The sequence below is a fragment of the Capricornis sumatraensis genome, chromosome 7, assembly GCF_032405125.1.
Source record: "Capricornis sumatraensis isolate serow.1 chromosome 7, serow.2, whole genome shotgun sequence".
In the NCBI taxonomy this organism is placed as follows: domain Eukaryota; kingdom Metazoa; phylum Chordata; class Mammalia; order Artiodactyla; family Bovidae; genus Capricornis; species Capricornis sumatraensis.
This window is the reverse complement of record NC_091075.1, coordinates 91,612,766-91,640,741: the sequence shown is the minus strand read 5'-3', so window position 1 is coordinate 91,640,741 and position 27,976 is coordinate 91,612,766. Positions and strand designations below refer to the sequence as shown.

The 27,976-nt window shown below is 37.8% G+C and overlaps 1 protein-coding gene across 1 annotated transcript in view; it reads right to left on the bottom strand.

Annotated features, from left to right (window-relative positions):
* Nucleotides 1-27,976, bottom strand: part of MTHFD2L (methylenetetrahydrofolate dehydrogenase (NADP+ dependent) 2 like) — a 147,230-nt gene that overhangs the window by 93,565 nt on the left and 25,689 nt on the right. The window contains exons 4-5 of the mRNA XM_068975452.1: nt 10,251-10,403; nt 9,023-9,130 (exon numbers count right to left, since the gene is read on the bottom strand). Coding sequence (XP_068831553.1) covers nt 9,023-9,130; nt 10,251-10,403 — 261 coding nt within the window. The remainder of the gene's footprint in view (nt 1-9,022; nt 9,131-10,250; nt 10,404-27,976) is intronic.

Sequence of the window (27,976 nt, the reverse complement as noted above, 5' to 3'; positions counted from 1 at the left end):
ACCCATTTAAAATACTCTTTTTTTTTTCTTTAGGTAAGAAATGGATTTATTTAGAAAGAAACACACTCCATAGACAGAGGTGGGCCATCTCAGAAGGTCAGAGCCCCCAAAATATGGGGTGGCAAGTTTTTATGGGCTGAGTAATTTCATAGGCAAATGAGTGGGAAGATTATTCCAACTCATTATTATTCCAACTATTATTCTAATTATTCCCCGATTATTTCAGTTATTCCCTGATTATTTTGGGGGAAGAGGCAGGGATTTCCAGGAATTGGGCCATTGCCCACTTTTTGGCCTTTCATGGCTAGCCTCAGAACCATTTAAAATCTTGTGGTACATCAGGCCTTCTAAGACTACAGTTTGTGAATAGCTGGGTTAAAACCTTTGTGATACTCATGGTCTACAAAATAAAGTGATCTTTTCATTCATTTATTGAACAAAGAATTTTTGGAGAAATATTGTGCTATTAATAGATTCTGGAAATAAAATGGGAAGATAAAGAAATCTGGTTTTTGCTCTTGTGGAGTTAACAGTCCAGTAAGTATAATGAACATTAATCAATAATGTTACAAATAAATAATAATTACAAACTGATAAATGTTGTAAAGGAAAAGTTCTTTAGTGTGTCTATAGAGCTGTGTGTGAGGGAGTAGGAGAGATTTTCAGAGAGGCCATTTTATACATATAATAATTTCATGGCATTGACTTGTTTTTAAAAAATCATCAAATCATAATTTACCATTATGGTATGAATTATTTATTTTCTGTAGAATGAACCTTTTCCTCTAGATATTTTGTAAATTTTTAATAACTATAAGTAGTACATATTTTTGTTTTTGTCCCTGAGGTGGGACTTTTTTAGTCTGAAATGAAGAGTAGTGACAGAAGGTAGACTATTAAAAATGTTCCATTGCAACAGTAACAGAAGATAGACATAAATAGGTATAGCCTTCATGCAGAACTACAGTTAGAAATCATCCATTCCTTAAGCTTTTATTACAGAAAGCTTTTCTCTTTTGCAGCATTTTGCACAATTATGATTAATCATTATTACCTGATTGTTTAGTGATTGCCTTTCCTACTGAACTGTGAGCTCAAGAATATGATTTATTCACCATCATATTGTGCATACTGAGTGAGAAAGGTATCAACCCCTCTGTAAGAAGGCAGTATTACATGTCAGCAGCATAATAAAAAAAAAGTCTAAACAAAATGATAAATTTAAAATGTTTTACTGGAAAAATGCTGTGACCTCTTTCAATTAATGCTATTGTTAATAACTCCCTTCTCTTCCCAGTACACTTAGGTCTCCTCCTGATTGTCATGAGGCATTCTCCTCTCCTATGATCTGATTCTTGGGGGAAGGGGTGTCCTAAGTTATGCTTATATATATAAACGTCTATAATGTTAAAATATGAAGGAGTTAGTGTGTAGTAAGCACCTAGCTACTTCTCTCCCTCCTCCTCACTATACAGGGAATTTTTTTCCCCTCAGTGAATAGCAATATTCTATTTTAAATCCCTAGCCTGCAGTCTTATTTTCTATAATATAGGCTCATGTTGTTGTTCAGTCACTAACTGTGTTTGACTGTTTGGGATCTTGTCGACTCCAGCATGCCATGCTCCCTTGTCCTTCACTAGCTCACAGAGTCTGCTCAAGCTCATGTCCATTGAGTCAGTGATGCTATCTAACCACTTCATCCTCTGCTGCCTTCTTCTCCTTTTGCCTTCAACCTTTCCTAGCATTAGGATCCTTTCCAAAGAGTTGCATCTTTTCCAATGATGCAAAGGCATCAGCTGGCCAAAGTATTGGAGCTTTGGCTTCAGCGTCAGTCCTTCCAGTGAGTATTCAGGGTTGATTTCCTTTAGGATTGACTGGTTTGATTTCCTTCCAGTCCAAGGGGACTCTAGAGAATCTTCTCCAGCATCACAATTCAAAAGCATCAATTCTTCGGTACTAATAGGGGACACTAATAAACTGTTACTGATTCACTGACTAGTTGCATTATTACATGCCAATCTCAGTGCTAAATTTCAGAGATAGAAAAAGCCCAAGACAAAACATTTGTCCTTAAGCAGCTCATGTTTACTATGCATGTGTAGAAAAGGGGAATAGGTAGACAATCAAGACGTAACAGAATTAGTATTGTGATGGCAGCATAGATAACATTTAAGAGTTAGATTTTGTGCACATCATGAAAGATGGGTGGAAGGTGAGAGGAAAGCAAGTGAGGGATGAGAAGCAGCATTCCCTGCCTAGGGAACAGGGTATGTAATGGAAAGGCGGCTTGGAAGAGGTGATGTGTTTGGGGAATAATATGTAGTTCCATGAAGCTTCAGCAGAAGGTACCAAAGGGGACTTGATGGGAGAAATAGCTGAAAATGCTGGTGGAGCAGAACACAACATCCTTACAAGTCATGCTTTGAATTACTGGGTTTATAGACATTAGAAAAGGGATGCTTTGTGCTGCTAATTAAACAAATGCCTGGTGCTCTGAGGTCAGGATGAAAGAGAGAAAATGAAAGGGAAAGAAAAGGATTTGAACTTCATTTCATTTTTTTATATAGTGTGTAGTATTAGTTTCAACAATGTAACTAATAGTTCCAGCTGCCCGAATGTAACTTTTAGTTCCAGCTGCCCGATATGAGGATATGTGGTATTTTTCCAAGTACAGTGCTTTCCAGATACTAGCTGGCTGAATTTCAGGTACTCTGAAAATGAAACAGTACTCCTACTATTCAACACAGAAAATGAGACTGCAACAAGCATTTGTTCTTTGCTATTGCTTTCCACTAAACAAACTCAAAGCTATAATGCAGTGAAGTCAACTCAACATGGAGGCATCACAAGACATAATATCCCCAATATCCTACCGTGAGTACTTCTACCTTAGGAACAGTGGGATGGGAGGAATAAAGACTATAGGCCTGGTGTCCCCCTGCCCCAGTTTGACAATGGTTCATTCCACAGAGGCAGCAAAAGTCCACCTCACTCCCCTGGCAACAAAACCAAGAATCTCAGTCTCATAACTGAGACTTTGTGATTGCTTTGCGTGACTCCTCTCCCAGGCATTCCTTTTTGGCTCCTCTCTTTGAAATTGGAGGGCACCTGGCCCAACCTACTATTGGGCTGAGCTTAATCACACATAGCACTCATATCACATTGCACTGCCTGAAACATCCACTCCTGTATTATCACCTGAAGGCCCCTCCTGTAGGTGAGAGATAATGTTTCCAAGGTGGCAAAAATGTTCATTTTTCACAACTGGAGCCAATTTTCACAAAGGCAAGGCATTCCACTAACAAAATATCTTGAGGTTTTTCCATTTAGATAGGATGTTCCTTGAATTAAAAAAAAATGTACCTGATATATAGAATTTGCAGCAGATGGGAAGCTTGAATGCAAAAGCTGAATTTCAATGAGGAACCCGAGCTTTAAGATGCATCCTGAAGATGCAACCTCTCATCTTCTGGAGACAGGGGTGTGCTCAGTCGCTTCAGTATTGTCCAATTCTTTGCCAGCCCATGGACTATAGCCCTCCAGGCTCCTCTGTCCATGGGATCCTCCAGGCAAGAATACTAGAGTGGTAGCCATTCTCTTCTCCAGGGGATCTTCCAAACCAGGGATCAAACCCAGGTTTCTTATGTCTCCTGCACTGGTGCAGGTTCTTTACCACTAGTGCTACCCAAGTCTTTTTCAACGCTCTACCACCCCCAACAGGCAATGCCAAAGAATACTCAAACAACTGCACAATTGCACTCATCTCACATGCTAGTAAAGTAATGCTCAAAATTCTCCTAGCCAGGCTTCAGCAATATGTGAACCGTGAACTTCCAGATGTTCAAGCTGGTTTTAGAAAAGGCAGAGGAACCAGAGATCAAATTGCCAACATCTGCTGGATCATCGAAAAAGCAAGAGAGTTCCAGAAAAACATCTATTTCTGCTTTATTGACTATGCCAAACCCTTTGACTGTGTGGATCACAATAAACTGTGGAAAATTCTGAAAGAGATGGGAAATACCAGACCACCTGACCTGCCTCTTGAGAAATCTGTATGCAGGTCAGGAAGCAACAGTTAGAACCGGACATGGAACAACAGACTGGTTCCAAATAGGAAAAGAAGTACGTCAAGGTTGTATATTGTCACCCTGCTTATTTAACTTCTATGCAGAGTACATCATGAGAAATGCTGGACTGGAAGAAACACAAGCTGGAATCAAGATTGCTGGGAGAAATATCAATAACCTCAGATATGCAGATGACACCACCCTTATGGCAGAAAGTGAAGAGGAACTAAAAAGCCTCTTGATGAACGTGAAAGCGGAGAGTTAAAAAGTGGCTTAAAGCTCAACATTCAGAAAACGAAGATCATGGCGTCTGGTCCCATCACTTCATGGGAAATAGATGGGGAAACAGTGGAAACACTGTCAGACTTTATTTTTCTGGGCTCCAAAATCACTGCAGATGCTGACTGCAGCCATGAAATTAAGAGATGCTTACTCCTTGGAAGAAAAGTTATGAGCAACCTAGATACCATATTCAAAAGCAGAGACATTACTTTGCCGACTAAGGTCTGTCTAGTCAAGGCTATGGTTATTCCTGTGGTCATGTATGGATGTGAAAGTTGGACTGTGAAGAAGGCTGAGCGCCGAAGAATTGATGCTTTTGAAGTGTGGTGTTGGAGAAGACTCTTGAGAGTGCAAGGAGATCCAACCAGTCCATTCTGAAGGAGGTCAGCCCTGGAATTTCTTTGGAAGGAATGATGCTAAAGCTGAAACTCCAGTATGGCCACCTCATGCGAAGAGTTGACTCATTGGAAAAGACTCTGATGCTGGGAGGGATTGGGGGCAGGAGGAGAAGGGGACGACAGAGGATGAGATGGCTGGATGGCATCACTGACTCGATGGACGTGAGTCTGAGTGAACTCCGAGAGTTGGTGATGGACAGGGAGGCCTGGTGTGCTGCGGTTCATGGGGTTGCAAAGAGTCGGACACGACCGAGCAACAGAACTGAACTGAACCACCCCCAACCCTAGTGTTTCAATGAGAAGATGTACTGAATGCATATTGCACAAATGAAATCAAGAATATCCCTGGGTCCATAGGCCTCTAAGCAAAATCTTCCATAATGCTCTTTTACAAAATCCCAGCACTAATGCCACTGCGATAGTACCACAACCTCACCATACGTCTTCTAGTGTGATTATCTTTGGCTTTAAAACACAAATGAATCATTAGGGCTTTGAATCTTTTCTGGCAAAGAAATACAGCGTGAGCTGATGCTCAGCATTGTGAGTGTCATCAGAACAAGGTCTATTGATAGGAATTTGCCCAGTTAATCATCCTTCATTATCTCCACTAGCTAACAATGCACATGCAGTCACTCCACATAATCACTGCTCTAACAGACATGGACATTTGAAATATTATCTTTCCCACAGATTCCAGGTTTTCAGTGAGCAGCTCTCAACAATTCATTATACTAAACATATATGTCACCATATTCCTATTAAATGTGCATGAGATTAAACACCACCCATGTTGTGAATTGACCAATATCAGTTACAATATATTACCTTTTAGATACTGTAATTGTAAATGGCACCTAGGTGCCACTATAAAAAATGCAAATTTAAACACCTGGCATGTAAGTAACCAGTACTATATCTAATTCTGCTTTTATTCAATTTTTAACATGCATTCAAGTGAACATATCTTACAAAACAAAGTACAGAATATTTATAAAGTCAATGTGTTTTATGACATAGGAAAATCTACTTTTAAATTGCATAAAGAGGAGGGAAATTGACTTTCTTAGACTTAGGTATTTTATAGACAAATAATTCAAAATTGAAATCTATCAAGAAATTAGCACACAATATGTTAATAATATAAAGTATAATTTGGAATATTATAAATCATATTTTTAATAGTTTATAAACTTTATAAATTCTACATTTATGCAAATTATTACACCAAAGATTAGATTTCATCCAAAGAAAAGCAAACAGAAAACCCACCACAAAAAGAAAATAAAATTTCAAATGAAGGTTAAAAATTCATCATTAACCTTGGATTATGTTACACTAAACTTTTTCATCTGTATGGCCATAGATTATTGCCTTAAGCACAATAATAGAAATAATAGTAATAGCCATGGTTCACATGTACCAAGGGCTTACTTAACTTGCTGTCTCAGGCACTGTGAGTAGTGCTTCACATTCAAATCTAATTCAGTTTTTACGAAAACCCAGCAAAAAAGATACAAATGAGGGAAGTGGAGGCTTACACAGATTAAATGACTTGTCCAAGGATACAGGGCTTGGTGGGAAAGGGGTCTGACTTCAAAATGATCCTCCTAACCAGACAGTCAGCACCCAGCCCCCAGCTCTGTACACTGTTTCCTTGAATGGCCTTGGCTAAGTTACTAAAGTTTCTAAAGCTCATTTCCTTTAGCTACAAAATGTGAATATGGATATATTTCAGAATTATTGAGAACAAAATAAGATAGTTCATGAGAAAGTGCTGTGCAAACAATGAAGTTGCATAATGTTGCTTGATATGTTACTGATGAAATAAGATAACAATATGTTGAAAATGAAGAAAAACCTGCCGAATGGCTCTTGGTCAAAATCTTCCAACAAAAATGGTATACTTAGGTAAATCTTTCTGGTTCTTTTACCTTGCTTAACAGAAACTATTAAATAAAGGCAAATATGAGTCAATATCATTATTACATCCTAAGAGATACATAGATGAGCACTAACAGACTATGTTAGAAGTGAATAATTAAGCTAAAGACACATCTACACTACATCTCTTTGTAGGCTACTATCTACAAAGTTCATACTACCAGATTTGGTCTTTTGAACAGCTCTTCAAAACTAAGACTTTTAAAATATTTAATTAATTAACTTTTGGCTGTGCTGGGTCTTCCTTGCTGCATAGGCTTTCTCTAGTTGTGGTAAGCAGGGGCTACTCTTTGTTGTGGTGCACAGGCTTCTCATTGCAGTGGTTTTTCTTTTAGCCCAGTACAGGCTCTAGGCACGCAGGCACAGTAATTGTAGGGCACAGGTTTAGTTGCCTTGGGGTATGTGGAATCTTCCTAGACCAGGGATTGAACCTATGTCCCCTGCATTGGCAGGCGAATTCTTAACCACTGGACCACTGGGGAAACCCAAAACTAAGGCTTTTTAAAGTGACTTTGAGTCACTATCAGGCCCAAGATAACTTTGATTCTCATACACATTTTGATCTGGTAATATTTAAGTCCTTAATCTCAGGAAGGAAAAACAATATTTAACTCTCATAATTCATTTTGCGTAAGTGATATGTTATCATTGGGCTTGTTTTTCCATTGGGCTTCATGGTTTAAAAAAATATTTCACATGCATTATGTCAACCAAGGTCATAAAATTAGCATAGTTGACCCTTGAACAATGCGGAAGTTTAGAACACCCAACCTCTGTTCAGTTGAGAATCCACCTATAACTTTATAGTCAGCCACTGTATTCATGGTTCCATATTCACTGATTCAACTAACCACAGATTGTACAGTATTATAGCATATAAATGTTTAGTGAAAAAAATATAAATGGACTTGTGCAGTTCAGATCTGTGCTGTTCAAGAGTCAACTGTATTTGAAAATGTTAGAACAGGAAACTGGAATTCACCAACATGATAATGTTTAAAAAAATCTTATAGCCATCCATTGGTGGTATGTGAGATGGTGGTTTTAGTGAGATGGTGTACATGGGTATACAGATATCTATCAACATGTGATATTTATGCATCTAGTATGTATCTAGTTTTTTCACCTTTCTTTTTTTTAATATTTTAATTTTTTATTTTTAATTGGAGGATACTTGCTTTACAATGTTGTGTTGGTTGCTACTGTACAACAATGTGAATCAGTCATAAATATACATATATTTCCTCCTTCTTGAGCCTCTCTAGCACCCATCCCCATCTCACTCTCCTAGGTCGTCACAGAGCACAAGGTGAGCTCCCTGTGATACACAGCAACTGCCCACTGATTATCTATTTTACACCTGTAGTGTATATACTGCAATGCTACTCTCTCAATTTGTCCTGCTCATTCCTTCCCCTGCTGTGTCCACAAGTTTCCTCTACATCTGCATCTATATTCCTGCCCTGCCAATAGGTTCATTGGTACTATTTTTCTAGATTCCATATATATGTGTTAATGTATGATACGTGTTTTTCTCTTTCTGACTTCACTCTGCATAATGGCCCTAGGTTTATCCACCTCACTAGAACAGACTAAATGCATTCTTTTTTATGGCTAGTGATATTCCACTGTATATATGTACCACAACTTCTTTATCCATTTATCTGTGGATAGATATCTAGGTCGCACAGAGTCAGACACGACTGAAGCGACTTAGCAGCAGCAGCAGCAGCAGCAGCAGCAGCAGCAGATATCTAGGTTGCCTCCACGTCCTAGCTATTGCAAATAGTGTTGCAATGAACACTGGGATATATGTGTCTTTTTTAATTGTGGTTTTCTCAGGCTATATGCTCAGGAGTGGGATTTCTGGGTCACATGGTAGTTTTATTCCTCGTTTTTTAAGGCATCTCCATATGATTCTCCATAATCTCTATATGTTTAAGGATATGAAAGAAGTACATATAGCCAAAAGAAAAAAAATAAGAACAAATGGGCCACATATTTCTAGCAATTCCTTCATACATTATCAAGGCACTCATGTCATTAGATGGAGTAGGAAGTGGCAACCCACTCTAGTATTCTTACCTGGAAAATTCCATGGGAAGAGGAGCCCAGCAGGCTACAGTCCATGGGGTCACAAAGAATCAGATATGACTGAGTAACTGAGCACGTGTGCACACATGTCATTAGATGAAGAATAAGGGAAACCTTTAATGCATTAAGCCCACAAACATGCTAAAACACATTTCCAAACACATTTTTATTTGAAGAGCTTAGGAAGTAAGAAGATTGTATTAACAAGAGTGCATAGAATCTCCAAGTGGCACCTACCTCCTGGCCGTTCGTGTTCTCCATCTGTGTGTAAGAGCATGGCAATGGGCATCCCTACATTCTTGGATCTTCCAGCCACAACAACATTTTTTCCAAATGTTTCAATTCCTTAAAACACAGAGTTTGATTTAAATGAAGAATAAACAACAAGAAGCAAAGTAATCATCTGAACAGCTAACTGAGATATTCTTTAAAAACCTCTGATTAAATTTGAATTATTTTGTGAATTGTCTATAATGTTCCAACATTAATTATTTAAAAATATTTCTTTTTATATTCTTTGGTTTTGTCACTTTCCCTCTCATTATATCCTCATTAAAAAAAAAAACCATAAACATTTTCAAGTTGTCATTAAATTACTTTAAACATTAAAATTCACATGAAGAGATAGATGTGTGAAGACTTAAAATATATTAACTATTTATCATAAAACAGGCAAGGTACAACAATGTCAAGATTAACTGGCAACCAAACTTTGACCAAATCTAGGACAAAATGAAGTGGGAAAAAGTATTTTTCATAAAATTTATGCAGTTTACTTCATAGGAGAGAAGCACTAAATGTACGGATTTAGAAAGATCTAAAAGGTAAAGCGTACAGATTTCATACACTTAACTTCTTTGGGGCATAGTTTATTCATAAGTAAAATGAAAAAATTAGAATTAAAGTGTTATAACTATTAAAATCCTATGAATATAATTCTAGGATCTGCTTTCCCTTGAAAGTTCTCTTTCTCAGTTAGAAAAGAACAGATTGGGATGAGGAGATGCTGCCAGAAATGTGACAGTGATGAGGCAAGGGAACCATCACCTGCCTGTTCGAGGGTCTTTGAGAGTATTATTTTATTTAGAGCACAATTCAAGGGCAAGCGTCTACAATGAAAACCTAGGTCATTAGAGATGGCTCAAATGTTCAGCACGTTTTGTTTTTAAAGGTAAGGAAAAACATAGCACATTTTGAAAAATGTGTATCAAAATACCTTAAGTTTTTAGTTTTAAAGTAGGGAGATAAATCGATTATTTGGAAAATGCACGCCCTGAAAGCTGAAACAGCAGTTACTTGTAACCTGGTACCAGTTCTTCTCTTATTTCAGATTATTCTTCAATTTCTATAACTTTATCCATTCCTGTAGACTGAAGTTTAATGGCCTATCTTCTTTCACCCTTTCCATCAAGGCAATGTGCAAATGCTCATGTGGCACTTAGGCACCTATGTCCCATAGACCAACCTGTTCTTCTGATGATTTCCCAAACAGCACTAGCAGTGGCAGGTATGAGGGAATGTTGATCAAGACACAGTCTTCCAATGTTAATAATATGAAATCCATCTACATCTTTTTCAGGGGATATTCCATTGCATACTGTCCGCTCATCCATATGGTCTGGAAGTAAATAAAATTGATTTAATTTTACAATTGTTCTTGATCTGGAAGCCTGAAAAATTATATATGAGGGCCTTCAGCCAGATCACTTGTGGTTCAGCTTCAGTTAAGAAATATAATCATTACTCTATTCCTTTTCTTGCCATGAAAATATTAAGTCAAAGTGTTCTTGACCAATGGCTGTAATTAACTTCTGTAAGAGTATATGCAGGTGCAGAACCAGAAGTGACTAGCCTGGTAAAAAGGAAAAATCTGTAAAATAAAACAATACCAATGAGATCTGGGAATGGTCAGATGATAAAGCTTTGCCGCATAAGTTTGCATATTTAAATCTATGTTTTTCCTATACAAAATATTTCCATGAATAAGCTTCTATTGAATATCGCTAGCATTATAGGTTAAAAGGGCTATTAGTGTTAAAAATAGCCGTAAAATCATTAATGCCTAGCTTCCCCCCAAATGACATAAAAGAAAAGCAAATAAAACACATACATACACACATCATTTCCCTGAAGCATTATTACACTGAAATACAAAATATCATTATGGTTTTCTTTTTGAAGGGAAAAGAACATAACTTGAGTAATGAATTAACCAAATGAGATGTGAGATGCCAATCATCTCATTTTGAAAAGTAGGCTCTTAATACTATTCTGTACGGTGTAGCTTAGGTTACCCTAAACCCAACAATTAACCCACATGCCTAAAATACTAAAATAAAGGTGTATATTCTATATAAAAGTTTATTTGTGCATTATACAATGAATGCCACTTACACATAATTTTTTAAACATTATCAATGCCTAAGTTCTAATTGTTTTCAGAGAGCCATGCTTTGTGTCTTTTATCTTTTGTATCCTAAAAGGGACACTTTTGCCATCTTACTTTTGATGGAGCTACTTTCGATTGGAGCTACTTTAAATAGCTCCAATTTGCCATTATTATACTGCCAAAGTCCTTTATATATGTAAAAGGCACAATTACTCATATTCAAATAGCAACTGGGTCTCAGGAATTCTTTCCAATGACTAGTTTGTCACTTTCAACTACTGTATTCATTCTATAATGTCCTAGCAGAGTAAGCCTCCATGTGTTTTCTCTGAAGATAGAAGATTACTATACGGGTTCTAGCAAAACTTTTTTTAGAATTAAATACTTGAGGACAATATTTACTATTTGAGGACAAAAACACTAGTTCCTTTTAAAATCTGGATGGTGGTGATGATGATGATGATGGAGATGATTCATTTCTAGACACCTACTCATGCAGAAGCTTCATGCCATGAATATTTCTTACAAGAAAATCAAAAGTTTTGTAAATAAAAAAAGAAATAACTGTAATTAAACTCTCCATTATGAACTATGACTTAAATTAGTTTGTTTCCAAGTTCAAAATTGGCTACAGTATATATGGGCCTATAATATATGGACGGGGGCTTCCCTGGGGGTTCAGCGGTAAAGAATCCACCTGCCAATACAAGAGATATAGATTTGATCCCTGGGTGGGGAAGATTCCCTGGAGAAGGAAATGGTAACTCAGTCCAGCATTCTTGCCTGGGAAATCCCCTGGACAGAGGAGCCTGGTGGGTTACAGTCCACGGGGCCACAGAGTCAAACACAACTTAGCAACTAAACAACAACAAATGTATATATGATAGAAAGAATTCAACAAAGGCTCTTCGTAGATTTTGAGAGCCATCCTCTTATCAAGTAAGTCTGAACTATACTGAATTTAGCCATCTACTGGTCTGTGCTGCTTTATTCACTAAAAATTACACATTGTAGTGAATAATACATCTCACACAATAGCTGAAATACTCAGGAAAAATGTAAGCATCTGAAAATTTTGGATTTGCCAGCACGAGAAACTGGCAATTACAGACCTGTTCTCTCATGTGCTTCTTAAACTTTTAACTCAGATCATCATTTCTGAACAATTCTGTCATAATTAAATTTTGTTTAAAAGACAAGTATGTGGACATATAAAAGGTGTGATGTAAAGAATACATGAAAACTGATTTTTAGTGTGGCTATTATTTAATCTAAAGGGAAAAGCCTATGTGAGTAGATTAAAAAATGTTAAGATCATAAAAATCAAAAAGAAAAAATTCATGGAGTTTTATGTAACTCTACATGCTCTCAGCAGTAAATCAAACCTCACCTACATCCTTTACCAGGAAAGATGTAACTTTTATTATGTAATCTACAGTATATGAAAATAATATGAGTTAATATATCTCATATTCAAATAATGCTTTCTAATGTTCATGTTATCATTATACAGATTTCCCCTTTGGTCTTCATAGTTACCAGGAATGAAGGTAGAAAAGATATCTCCATTTTAAAGATGAAGCTCAAAATTTTGAGACTTAGCCAATCTCAAACTACTATTGAGAGGAAAGTCCAGAAATCAAATCCCCATCTCTTTGCACTAAAACAAGCTTTTCTTTCTGTGTTAGATACAAATCATAAATATCAATCTTCTTAAATAAGTTATAAATTAATATAAATTAATAGGAGAAAGGGTCCCTATCCCTTCTAATCAAGACATTTGATAATTCTAAAATATCCCAAGGAAGGTAGTGTTTCTTCTTATTGTTGTTGTTCAGTTACTCAGTCAGGAGACCGTGACTCCATAGCCTGCAGCACATTAGGCTTCCCTGTCTGTCACCAACTCCCAGAGCCTGCTCAAACTCATGTCCATTGAGTTGGTGATACCATCCAACCATCTTATCCTCTGTTGTCCCCTACTCCTCCTGCCCTCATTCTTTCCCAGCATCGGATATTTTCTAATAAGTCAGCTCTTTGAATCAGGTGGCCAAAGTACTGGAGCTTCAGCTTCAGCATCAGTCCTTCCAATGAATATTTAGGACTGATTTCCTTTAGGATTGACTGGTGTGATATTCTAGCAGTCCAAGGGACCCTCAAGAGTTTCTCCAACACCACAATTCAAAAAGCATCCATTCTTCAGTGCTCAGCCTTCTTTATGGTCCAACTCTCACAACCATATATGACTATTGGAAAAACCATAGCTTTTACTATATGGACCTTTGTTGGCAAAGTAGTGTCTCTGCTTTTTAATATGCTGTCTAGGTTCTTCATTGCTTTTCTTCCAAGAAGCAAGCATCTTTTAATTTCAAGGCTACAGTTACCATCTACAGTGATTTTGGAGCCCAAGAAAATAAAGTCTGTCACTGTTTCCATTGTTTCCCATCTACTTGCCATGAAGTGATGAGACCAGATGCCATGATCTTCGTTTTCTGAATGTTGAGTTTTAAGCCAGCTTTTTCACTCTCCTCTTTCACCTTCATCAACAGGCTCTTTAGTTCCTCTTTGTTTTGTTTCTTCTAGGCCTTCACAGACAACAGTGCTCTTGAATTAGCTAACATCTTCCAGTGGCTCAGACAGTAAAGAATCTGCCTGCAATGCAGGAGACCCAGGTTCAGTCCCTGGGCCAGGAAGATGCCCTGGAGAAGGAAATGACAACTTACTCCAGTCTTCCTGCCCAGAGAATCCCAGGGACAGAGGATCCTAACGGGTTACAGTCCATGGGGTCACAGAGTCGGACATGACTGAGCAACTAACATGTATGTTAGTACACACACAAAAGCATCAAACATTTTACAGCAAATGCTACCTTTTGTTAAATGAGTAATAGAAATGAATATATTTCGTGATTTTGACTGACTGCTACTGAAAGCCCCAATGTCTCATCCCTGTGGCCCATGACTTGAAAGGAAGAAACAATCACAAGATTCAGTAGCATTAATTTTTTTCCTAATCGTTATAAAACATTTTTGATTCATAGAATACACTGGCAAACAACTAACCAGTTAATATCTTACACAAATGAATGGGAAAACTGGCATTATTCACTTTGCGTGTATTTTTCCCATCTGTTTAATACTATGAAAAGTAATTAAATCATGCCAGGAAAAAAAGTCTTCAATTAAATTCATAATACCACAACAGAACAGCTCAGGGAATGTCCTTATGGACCATGCTTTAGAACTATAACACTTAATACATATTTCTGTGATTTATTTATAATATGTTTAATTGCCTTAGGACAAGGAAAAACAACAAAAAGAATACAAACAAATTACTGGCTTATTTTCCATCCAAGGATTTTCACCTTACTGTTTAAAAGTACTTATTTCCACTTTCCCAGTGCCTGTTGGATAAGTATAAGCTCATCAGTTCAGTTCAGTTCAGTTCAGTCGGTCAGTCATGTCCAACTCTTTGTGACTCCATGACCCGCAGCACGCCAGGCCTCCGTCCATCACCAACTCCTGGAGTCCACCTAAACCCATGTCTATCGAGTTGATGATGCCATCCAGCCATCTCATCCTCTGTCATCCCCTTCTCCTCCTGCCCTCAACCTTTCCCAGCACCAGAGTCTTTTCAAATGAGTCAGCTATTCGCATCAGGTGGCCAAAGTATTGGAGTTTCAGCTTCAACCTCAGTCCTTCCAATGAGCACCAAGGACTGATCTCCTTTAGGATGGACTGGTTGGATCTCCTTGCAGTCCAAGGGACTCTCAAGAGTTTTCTCCAACACCATGGCTCAAAAGCGTCAATCCTTCAGTGCTCAACTTTCTTTATAGACCAACTCTCACATCCATACATGACTACTGGAAAAACCATAGCTTTGACTAGATGGACCTTTGTTGGCAAAGTAATGATGTCTCTGTTTTATAATATGCTGTCCAGGTTGGTCATAACTTTCCTTCCAAGGAGCAAGCATCTTTTAATTTCATGGCTGCAGTCACCATCTGCAGTGATTATGGAGCCTCCCCCCCAAAATAAAGTCTGTCACTGTTTCCAATGTTTCCCCATCTATTTGCCATGAAGTGATGGAACCAGATGACATGATCTTCGTTTTCTGAATGTTGAATGATAAGCCAACTTTTTCACTCTCCTCTTTCACTTTCATCAAGAGGCTGTTTAGTTCTTTGCTTTCTGCCATAAGGGTGGTGTCATCTGCATATCTGATATTATTGATATTTTTCCTGGCAATCTTGATTTCAGCTTGTGCTTCTTCCAGCCCAGCGTTTCTCATGATGTACTCTGCCTATAAGTTAAATAAGCAGGGTGACAATATACAGCCTTGATGTACTCCTTTCCCGATGTGGAACCAGTCTGTTGTTCCATGTCCAGTTCTAACTGTTGCTTTCTGACCTGCATACAGGTTTCTCAAGAGGCAGGTCAGGTGGTCTGGTATTCCCATCTCTTTCAGAATTTTCCACGGTTTGTTGTGATCCACACAGTCAAAGGCTTTGGCATAGTTAATAAAGCAGAAGTAGATGGTTTTTTTTGAATTCTCTTGCTTTTTCGATGATCCAATGGATGTTGGCCATTTGATCTCTGGTTCCTCTGCCTTTTCTAAACCCAGCTTGAACATCAGGAAGTTCACCGTTCACATATTGCTGAAGACTGGCTTGGAGAATTTTGAGCATTACTTTACTAGTGTATGAGATGAGTGCAACTGTGTGGTAGTTTGAGTATTCTTTGGCATTGCCTATCTTTGGGATTGGAATGAAAGCTGACCTTTTCTGGTCCCATGGCCTCTGCTGAGTGTTACAAATTTGCTGGCATATTTAGTGCAGCACTTTCACAGCATCATCTTTTAGGACTTGAAATAGCTCAACTGAAATTCCATCACCTCCACTAGCTTTGTTTGTAGTGATGCTTCCTAAAGCTCACTTGAATTCACATTCCAGTATGTCTGGCTCTAGGTGAGTGATCATACCATGCGATTATCTGGGTCATTAAGATCTCTTTTGTATAGTTCTTCTGTGTATTCTTGCCACCTCTTCTTAACATCTGCTTCTGTTAGGTCCATATCGTTTTTGTCCTTTATCGTGCCCATCTTTGCATGAAATATTCCCTTGGTATCTCTAATTTTCTTGAAGAGATCTCTAGTCTTTCCCATTCTGCTGTTTTCCTCTATTTCTTTGCACTGATCACTGAGAAAGGCTTTCTTATCTCTCCTTGCTATTCTTTAAAACTCTGCATTCGAACGGGTATATCTTTCCTTTTCTCCTTTGCCTTTTGCTTCTCTTCTTTTCACAATTATTTGTAAGGCCTCCTCAGACTACCATTTTGCCTTTTTGCATTTCTTTTTCTTGGCGATGGTCTTGATCCCTGTCTCTTGTATAATGTCTTGAATCCATCCATAGTTCTTCAGGCACTCTATCTATCGGATCTGATCCCTTGAATCTATTTCTCACTTCCACTGTATAATCATAAGGGGTTTGATTTAGGGTCATACATGAATGGTATTAAACTGATTTACTCATAGCTTTCTCAGTTGATGGCAATTCCATCCTTCTGTGTTATACAGAAGTTATGCTTACTTGCTAGAAAAACCTGAAGTCATTCTGAACACTTTCACACAGAATATCTAATCAACAAAAATTTATTGGTTCTTCCTTCACATCACATATAGCACTTCACTGGTCTCACCATGTCTGCTCTAGTTCAGTTCAGTTCAGTTCAGTCGCTCAGTCGTGTCCGACTCTTTGTGACCCCATGAATCACAGCACGTGAGGCCTCCCTGTCTATCACCAACTCCGGGAGTTCACTCAAACTTACGTCCATTGAGTTGGTGATGCCATCTAGCCATCTCATCCTCTGTCGTCCCCTTCTCCTCCTGCCCCTAATCCCTCCCAGCATCAGTCTTTTCCAATGAGTCAATTCTTTGCATGAGGTGGCCAAAGTATTGGAGTTTCAGCTTCAGCATCAGTCCTTCCAATGAACACCCAGGACTGATCTCCTTTAGGATGGACTGGTTGGATCTCCCTGCAGTCCAACTGCAAGAGTCTTCTCCAACACCACAGTTCAAAAGTATCAATTCTTCGGCGCTCAGCGTTCTTCACAGTCCAACTCTCACATCCGTACATGACCACTGGAAAAACCATAGACTTGACTAGAAGGACCTTTGTTGGCAAAGTAATATCTCTGCTTTTGAATATGCTATCTAGGTTGGTCGTAACTTTCCTTCCAAGGAGTAAGCGTCTTTTAATTTCATGGCTGCAATTACCATCTGCAGTGATTTTAGAGCCACCAAAAATAAAGTCTGACACTGTTTCCGCTCTGGTTCAAGAAGCCATTATTTCTCCTGTGAATTCTTGTAACAGCTAATTCTCTAGCTAATTGTTTCTATATTTGCATCCATATAATCTGTTCTCAAAATAGCAGAGGTTTTATTTTTGAAATGCATGTTTGATCACACCACTCTTCTCCTCAAAACCCTGCTCTTCTTGCTATTCCTCTAATATATCAGGCATCTCCTAGCTTGGTTATTGCTCCTCTGTCTGCCTGGAGGCTTTACCGAAAAAAACTGTCAATTTAGCTAAATCCTTCTTTTTTTTCAAATCTTTGTTTAAATTCCACATTCTTTGTAATAGTATTCTGACCATGTTATTTCAACATTAGGTTCCATGTCTAATAATGTTGAAGTTGTTTATATTGGACCAAATTTTTCAAGGAAAACAACTATAAACATTGGAAAAATATATTTAAAAAGAACTATCAAAGATGTATTGTACAGTACAGAAAATAAAGCCTATATTTTGTAATAACTGTAAGTGAAACATAAAATTTTTAAACATTTTCAAAAAACACAACTCTCTGAAAGCACTGGAGAGTTACTTGAAATAGATTTGTAAGAGAATGAACATCTGAAAGAAATGTCACTGGAAGAGTTTCCCATTTGAGAGGTTTTTCTAGGCAGAATTTAGATAAAAATCTGTGGTCTTCCTTGCTTAAGGAATCAAAGGACAAAGTTTGGGGCTACTACAGAAGTTGGAAATTGAAGGGGTATATCTATCCAGGAAAAGAGAAAACCACAAAGGGGAGAGTCAAATTGTGTCTATAATTTCTTCCCAAAACTCTGACTGACCCCTGGACAATACACATAAGAGACAAACCCCAAGAAGCCCATCTAATGCTAAGAGAACTAAACAGAATGCATCTGTGGCTCAACAAGGGCAAAGCCAACCCTGAAGTCTTCAATGTGATAGGCATTCAAGCACACACAAACTTTTACAGCAAACATTATACTTAATAATGAAATATGGACTCTTTTCCCAAGATCAGAAGGTGGCAAAAGTGTCCACGCCCACCATCTCTAATTCAGTATTTTATTGGAGATCCTAGCCGGTGTAATAAGAGAAGGAAAATTAAAAAAAGAAGTCTAAAGATCAGAAAGGATGATGTTAAACTCTCTCACCACAGATGTTGTTTATGCAAAACATTGTAAAGAATATGCATGACAACAAAAGAACAAATAAAGTGAATTTAGCAAGATCACAGAATATAAAGTCAATATCCAGAAAAATAAATTGCATTTCTGTATACAAGAAACAACTAAAATATGAAATTTTAAAAATTCTATTTATAATAACTCAGATCAGAAAATACTTAGGAATAAATTTTAAAATTTAGGGCATGATTTTTATAATGAAAACTACATAATGTTGCTGATGGATGACCTAAATAAATGAAAGGTGTACTGTATTCAGGAGTCCTGGTGGCTCAGATGGTAAAGAATCTGCCTGCAATGCAGGAGACTCAGGTTCCATTCCTGGGTTGGGAAGATCCCCTGGGGAAGAGAATGGCTACCCATTTATAGGTTGGAAGATTCAATAATATTAAAATGTCAGTTCTTCCAATTTGATCTGTTGATTCAACATAATCGTAAAGACAACCCGGTAAGGTTTTTTTGTAGAAGTTGACAAACTGATTCTAAAATGTATATGGCTATGCAAAGGGCTTAGGACATCCAAAGAAATCTTAAAACTGAACAAAAAGGACTTAGGATACCTGACTTTAAGACTTGCTACAAAGCTACAATAATCAGCACAGAGTGGGGCTGGTAAGAAAGTGAAAGTGTTAGTCGCTCAGTCGTGTCCAACTCTCTTCAACCCCATGAACTGTAGCCCACCAGGCTCCTCTGTCCATGGGATTTTCCAGGCAAGAATACAGGACTGGGTAGCTGTGTAGGGATAGACAAACAGATCAATGGAACAGAATAGAGAGCCCAACTTTAAATGGACACTTACACAGTCATTTGACTATTTACAAAGTTGCCAAAAGCAATGTAATGAGAGAAGGAAAGCATTTTCAACAAATAACACTTGAATAATTTGACAGTCATATAGGGAAAAAACCAACAACAACAACAACAAAGAGACACAATCCTTACTTCATTCTGTGAAGGAGAAAATTTGCCATATCAAAATGTGTCTCTTTGACATGAGGATTACATTTTATCTCCCTCTTTAAATTCTTTAGCTGCCTAAGGAATTTAGATAAAGGAGTTGTTCTCAGAACAGAGGTACAGAGGTATTACCAGAAATATCTGCAAAGAATATGGGCTAGGAGTGCTGGGGGAACTCTAGGCAGGGCCTAGAAATCAGAGTCCACCCTTATCCCATTGTTTCTGCGCAGCCCAGCAAACATTTGCTTACTAAACATTTGCTTTTCTGTCTTCAGGTGAATTGCCTGCCTCTCCTCTGAAGTCCCAAACCTAACTGCCAAGAGAAACTGGGGAATGTAAGGAAACACGCATGCTTGGAGTATTTTATTTGTCTGCCGCAAAAAAAAAAAAAAAAACAAAAAAACACACCAGATCTAAACTAGGGGTTGACAGAATTATAATAATGTCAGAAGACATGGGCTGGGAAAGGCTCTCTGAACCAGTGGCATTTAAGCTAAGACCTGAAAGCTGGAAAAGAATTCAGCTCTGGTACATCTGATAACCAATGTAGTTAAGAGATCAGAGGCTCAATAAAGTCCAATTCAAATAATAAAATGCGCATTATCCTAACATGTCCTCTGTATAATAAATACTCCAAAATAAAAATATAACATCCCAAGTACCCCTCAAACATCCTGATTCTCTTTACCATGCTCTACGTTTTCTCTTTTCCCATAGCATATCAACTTCTAAAAAATATACAGTAATTACTTATTATGTTTATTTTTTATTGTCTATCTCCCCTACTACTCCACAAAGGTAGAAATTTCTGTCCTTTTTTTTCACTAATGTATTCCTATCACAAGTAACAGTGCCTGAAAATTTGTTAAATAAATAACTACAACTACCTTTGATTTATAAATGAAGATACTGAGACAAATGAGTGGTAAACTGGAAACAATTAGAGTAGAATACTGCAAGGAAAAGGTGCCTGATTCTCCTGCAATCTCTGATATCCATCTTTCACAAATACAATGCAAAAAAAATCAAAAGTAGCTTTCACTAAAATCTTGATTTGTCAATAGCTGCATCTACATTATTAGATATTTGGCATTTTTACACTCTCCAATATAAATTTAATGTGTAAAAGATTCATGTTTCTTTGTTTTTCATTTATTTCTTCCTTTCAGGACTTGAAAAATAAGAAATCTCAGGTAAAGCTTTATGCAAATATGTTAAAGTCCAAGTGTGGACAAGACCCCTGGAAATTCACTCATTTATTCACTCAACAAATATTTGTAGGTTTACAATATTTAAATGATTATTGAGTATCTACCATGTGCCTACCATTGTTCTAAAGTGAAAAGTGAAAGTGTTAGTCTTTCAGTCATGTCCGACTCTTTGCAACCCCATGGACTGTAGCCTGGCAGACCCCTCTGTCCACTGAATTCTCCAGGCAAGAATACTGGAGTGGGTTGCCATGTTCTTCTCATGGGGATCTTCCCAGCCCAGGGATCAAACTGGGTCTCCTGCACTGTGGGCAGATTCCTTACCAACTGAGCCACCAGGGAAGCTCAGCACTGTTCTAAGGGTTTAGAATATATAAGTGAATCAAACAAACAAAACTCTTATCCTCTGGAGCTCACATTTTAGTCAATCATTTAGCTGTAGCCTCTTGATGAGCTGGGCTTCCCTAGTTGTGGCTCAGACGGTGAAGAATCTGCCTGCAATGCGGGAGATCTGGATTTGATCCCTGGGTCAGGAAGATCCCCTGGAGAAGGAAATGGCAACCCACTCCAGTATTCTGGCCTGGAGATTCCATGGACAGAGAAGCCGGGTGGGGTAACAGTCCATGGGATCACAAAGGGTCTGACATGGCAGAGTGACTAACACACTTTCACACTCTTGATGAGTTAATTATTTTCCCAGAGTAAATACAGTTTTGGAAGCTGTGTTCACGGTTCTCAAACCAGTACATAATATTATTTAAGTTACACCCTCTGGGTTCTACGTCAATGTTTCAAGACACAAAATACGTATCAGATGCTTACCTCTTGCCCAATATCATTTAAGAATTGTTACAGCATCAAGCAGTGACAAGACAAAAAGGCAATGGGAAGTGACTCGAGTCTCACTGTATTACTCCACCCCTAAATCTGAGAAGACAGTAGAACTCGGAGGCGGAGTGGATGCCCAGAAAGGGGTGGATCTGGCTCTCCACCCTCTCTTAGCCTCTTTCTCCTATAGCCACAGAAACTAGGCAGACATTCCTAGGCAGGCTGACTTCACAGGCTCTTTAAAAAGTTAATGAAGTGGGAACCTACACATCACGCAAAGGTTTGACCTTTATAAGTTTCTTGAGTGATGTGAAGAGTAGACGGAGATCCAAAGATTGCATTATTCTTCAGAAGCGGTGTTGAAGACACCCTGGTTTTCTAAACCTTTGGATTTCTAGACACTATACACTTCTGTCAAATACATTGTACTGAACTGAAAGCTATGTCTTTTCCACAGAGGAAACAGTCTGATAACCGAGCATATCTATTCTAATGAACTCCTTTAACACAAAAGGGAAAAGAAGAGATACTGTGTTTCAGGGACTTCCTGGCAAAGTTTTTAAGGATAGTGTGTCTCAAATTGTTTTCTAACCACCCCTTTACCCTAGTGTCTATCACAGAATCATATATAGATTGTATTCTAGGTAAATATTTTTTTGAACTGGAAAAAGAACAAAGAGGGTCTGAGAGAAATCATTTAAACACTTCTCTTTAAAGAATTCTACAAAGAAACATCCAGACATTTCAAAGGGTCTTTTGATTTTGGTGAATTCCTTATCAAAGCCAAAAGCACTCAAAAATAGTTAAGGACATTATGACAGAGGAAAGAGAACAATAGGAAAAAAAGAAGCAACGATTGTTGTTCTAAGAAATTCCAGACTGTGAAGATACTTTGAGAAGTAAATAATCTCAAGTTACATAATATAGTCTGTTTAGGATAGCAACTGCTCAGAAAGACATAATTATATAGATCTGAGGGACTAAAATAACTCTTGGGATGATTTCCCTTTGGAAATAAATAGGAAGAAACACATATGGCTACAGGGACCAACCAATCTCACTGATATATAAAGCACATCAAAGTGATTTACTCAGCTTTCTCTATAAAACATTAAACAAAACACACACACACAAAAAAACAGTTTGCTTAACGCTGCCATCATGTGGTTATCATAAGCTAGAGCAGGAGAATTTTCCATTTTGTTCCCCTGTGCTGTGCTGTGCCGTGCTTAGTTGGTTGTATTTGACTTTGCAACCCCATGGACTACAGTCCATTAGGCTCCTCTGTCCGTGGGGATTCTCCAGGCAAGAATACTGAAGTGGGTTGCCCTGCCTTCCTCCAGGGAATCTTTCCAACCCAGGGATCAAACCCAGGTCTCCCTCATTGCAGGCAGATTCTTTACCAGCTGAGCTAGCAGGGAAGCCCTTTGTTCCCCTACCTGCTCCTCATACAAATTCTCTGAAAAAAGTCTTACCTATAAGAAAAAATTTTTAAGTAGATGAGTGATTTGCAGCGATGACTTTGTTTCTTGGGCTTCCCTTGTGACTCAGCTGGTAAAGAATCCATCTGCAATTCAGGAGACCGGGGTTTGATTCCTGGGTTGGGAAGATCCCTTGGAGAAGGGAAAGTTTACCCACTCTGGCCTAGAGAATTCCATAGACTGGATAGTCCATGGGGTCGCAGCGTTGGACATGAATGAGTGACTTTCACTTGTTTCTATGTTAACACTAAATCATGTCAGAAAGGATTTGAACAAACTATTGTTTAAAATCTGGCCCTTTTTCTTTGCATAAACTTTAAACGCATAAATTTTTGAATGACTTGTGACACAATATCAATATTGGTCCAAGCATAATCCAGTTTTAAATAATTAACTAGTTACTTTCATAGTAAGCTAGGCATATGCAAATTTGCCACCCCAAACAAAAGTCATGGACTTGACAAAATCTATATTTAATCATATATTTCATCCATTAACCCACCCCATTTCCTGCTCCAACCTTAGGTAAACTTCATCCCACATCGTGATCTTATCATTCCCTTGACTTCCTTTCCATAAGAGTTCTATAGTATCCATTTGTATTCCTAATAGATTTGTTTTTTAAATAATTTAAGAATATTTGAATATAGTAGACTGCATATACTTAAAGTACATAATTTGATAGGCTTTCACATATGTATATACTTGTAAAACCATTACCACAATCAAGATGATGAACATATATATACCACTCTGGAAAGTTTCTACAGGCCCCTTTTCCTCATCTCGTTCTCTCTCCCCTTCCTGCCCCTTAACCTCCAACTACTTTGTAAACACTTGCTATGGGCTGAATTGTGTCCCCTCAAAATTCATGTGTTGAATCCCTGACCCCTAATGTAAATGATATATAATTAGGTTTATATGAAGTCATCAGAGTGGGGCCCTCATGATGGTATTAATACCCTTACAAGAAGAGACGTCAGTTTCTGGTTCAAGATGGTAGAGTAGAAGGATGTGCGCTCATCTCCTCCTGCAAGAGCACCAAAATCCTAACTAGCTGTTGAACAACCATCAACAGGAGGACGCTGGAACCCACCAAAAAAAGATGTCCCACATCCAATGACAAAGAAGCCACAGTAAGACGGTAGGAGGGGCACAATCGCGAGAAAAAATATTCCCACATCTGCTGGCGGGGGGATGACCCCAAACTGAAGAACAATAATACCAAAGAAGTTCTCCCACAGTTGCAAAGGTTATGAATCCCACATCAGGCTTCCCAGCCTGGGGCTCCAACAAAGGGACTGGGAATCCCCAGGGATCTGAATCTGATCTTCCTGATGCAGGGATCAAATCTGTCTCTTGTGGTTTCTGCATTGGCAGGCAGATATTAACATAACCACTCCAGCTTTCTTTTGATCTACCTTAGTATAGCATATCTTTTCCATCTTTTTTCTTTTAACCTCTCTAGGCGACTTCACTTTCACTTTTCACCTTCAGGCATTGGAGAAGGAAATGGCAACCCACTCCATTGTTCTTGCCTGGAGAATCCCAGGGAAGGGGGAAGCCTTGTGGGTTGCCGTCTATGGGGTCGCACAGAGTTGAACACGACTGAAGCGACTTAGCAGCAACAACAGCAGGCTTTTATATGTAAACTATATTCCTTGTAGGTACCATATAGTTGGATCTTGTTTTTTATTCAATTTGACAGCCTCTGACATCTAATTGGATTATTTACAACATTACATTTATATGATTAAATCTATCATCTAGCTATGTGTTTTCATTGTTCCCCTATTTTCTTTCTTCCTTTAGAATAACTTGAACATTTTAATGATTGGATAGTATCTCTTTTACTAGCTTTATTAGCTCTAACTCTGTTTTGTTTCAGCAGTTGCTTATGGCTTTATAGTATATAACCATAACTTATTTCACTCACTCTCAAGTGACATTTTATCACTTTACATATAGCATAAGAATCTAACAATAATGTTTTATCATTTCTTCCCTTCTGACTTCTGTACTATTGCTGTTATGCATGTTACAAACCACACATTACATTGTTTTTATTTTTGGATAAATGCCAATTATATTCTAAAATGATTTGAAAAATAATTTAAGAAAAATATCATAAACACTTAGTCATGTGGCTATCAATTTCAGTGTTCTTCATTCCTTTGATAATATACATATTGTATCATTTCTTTCTGCCTGAAGGACTTCCTTTAACAAGTTTTACAGTGTGGGCATGCACGTGATTTTCACCTCTATCTGGACTCTACTCTCTCTACATTAATAAAAATGCTTTTTTTTGCCTTTAAAGATGTTTTCACTGTAGACCTCATGATTGACAGTTATTTCTTCCTTTCAGTACTTTAAAGATTAAGATGTTCCATTGTCTTCTTGCTTACATTTCTGAGAAGTCTGCTATTTCCTTCTTTTTGTTCCTCTATATGTAATGTGACTCCCCATCCCCTTGCCACTTTCAACATTATTTTTAATCACACTGGATTTGAAGAATTTCATTTTGGTGTTTTTGGTATAGTTGCCTTCCTATTTCATGGGCTGAGAGTTTGTTGAGCTTCTTAGATCTGTGTATATATAGTTTTTATCATATTTGTGTTTGTGTGTGTGTGTGTGTGCTTTAATCTGAAACTCCAATCCATTATGAAAGAATACTTATTTCTTATTCATGTAAGCCTCTGCCAAGAGTCCCACCTTCTGAGACTTCCCTGGTGGTTCAGTGGTTAAGACTTCCAATGCAGGGGGTGCAAGTTCAATCCCTGTTTGGGAAGCTAAGATCCCACATGTATTGTGACCAAAAAACCAAAACATAAAACAGAAGCAACATTGTAACAAATTCAATAAAGACTTTTAGAAAATGGCCAACATTAAAAAAAAAAAAAAAACCTTAAAAAAAAAGAATCCCACTTCCTTTCATCTCATAATTGGCAATCATCTATAACACCTAGATTTCATGATAACTGCAACAAAAATGGCTGTGGCTCTGGGAGGCCACATAGCTTTTAATTATCTCAGTCCAGAAGTGACTCAAAAAAGTCACTTATCCTCACAGCCCAGTAACCAAAACTCACATGGCCCCAATCTAATTGCCAGGAGAAGCTGGGAAATGTAAGGAAATGTGTGGCTGTTTGGCACACTTGAAAAGCAGATCTAATACAAGAATTGATAGAACTAAAGTAATTTCAGAAGGTGTAGGCTGAGAAAGGCTCTCTGAACCAGTGGAATTTAAGCTAAGACTTGAAAAACAGAAAGAAGTCAGCCCTGGTATGTTTGAAAGATAACCAATGTAGTTAAGAAGTCAGAGGCTAAAGCCCTATTCAAGAAATAAAATGTACATTATCTTAGCCTGTCCTCTGTATAAGAAATACTATCACCACAGGAAGCTTTCAAGGATATGGAGTATAAGAGCCTCACCAAATACTGATAGGTGACAGAAATTAATAAATACACTACTCAGATGTAGAAGAATATGCAGAAGGATGAAACTTCAATGACACACATACACTAAAAACAGTAGCTGTGAAGCTACAGGGTTCATTTATTTCAGCAATAACAGTCACTAAGAGTCTACCATGAGGCAAGGTGGAATAATATTGTTGACTGCAATTTCCCCTACTTTGGTGGAACTGATAACTAATAATCTAGTAGAAGAAACATAGTACTAAAAAGCAATGAAATATTCTATGTGGAATTGGTTTTCCCCATAAAGAAAAGGAGAGAAAGCTACAACAAAGGTGATTTCTAATTTAGAAACTATCTAGAAATAAGCAGGAAAAAGCTCCACAAAACTGGAGAAGTCCAGAGTGATAAAAATTTCTCACTCTGGTCAAGAACATTAAAAATAGAGCAGTAAGTATTCTGCATACATAAATTCCATAATCTCTCAAGAAAAACAACTATAGTAAGACTGTTTCTTTCTTTTTTCCCCCCTCCAAATGAAGAATCAAGGTTTAGACAAATACACATATCTTCGTTCACTAATTAGGTCAACATCCACATTTATATGCCTACTAATTACTAGAAAAATTTATCTTTGTTAAATCTACACTGTGAATTCTAACTCTTCTTACTCACCCTCTCTATTTTCAATCCTTTAACCCTGTATTTCATTCTAATTTCTCTATTCAGTCCTTTCACATAAATTGGAAGATGCTGATCCTCAAAGGCATCAAACTAGATAACTAAAGGGAAATATCTGAAAAACTACTTTAGAAAAAGATAAGATTAAAAAAATTTCCCACTCTACTTATAATTTTCTAACCAGAAATAGATGAGAAGTAGATTTCCTAGAAAGCAAGAAAATACAAAAAGTGAGTAAGCATCTCCCTTGGTGCTTGACTTAACTCAGTTGTAAGACTGTGATTATGACTGAAAGAATGCTATAACTGGATATCTAGTACTTCTCTGCTACTCATATGCTGTAGCATATGAGTGAAACCTATGTAGCATATGAAACCTTAACAAGTTTCGTTTCCTTAACTATAAACCATGGATCAAAAAAATGTACTTACCGGTAAAGGTTCTTGTGAGCGTTAAATGATTTACGTATATAAAGCACTTAACAATGCCTGGCAATAATAAATGGCAAAAATTTGCCGTTACTAATACTAGTAATAGTTGTTGTCATGGAACAATAGTTGTAAAATAACACATTAAAATTTAATTGAGTGATTGCTGTTTCCTGGGCTTCCCAGGTGGCTCAGCGGTAAAGAATCTGGCTGCCAATTCAGGATATGCAAAAGATGCAGGTTTGATCCCTGGGTCGGGAAGATCTCCTGGAGTAGGAAATGGCAACCAACTCCAGTATGCT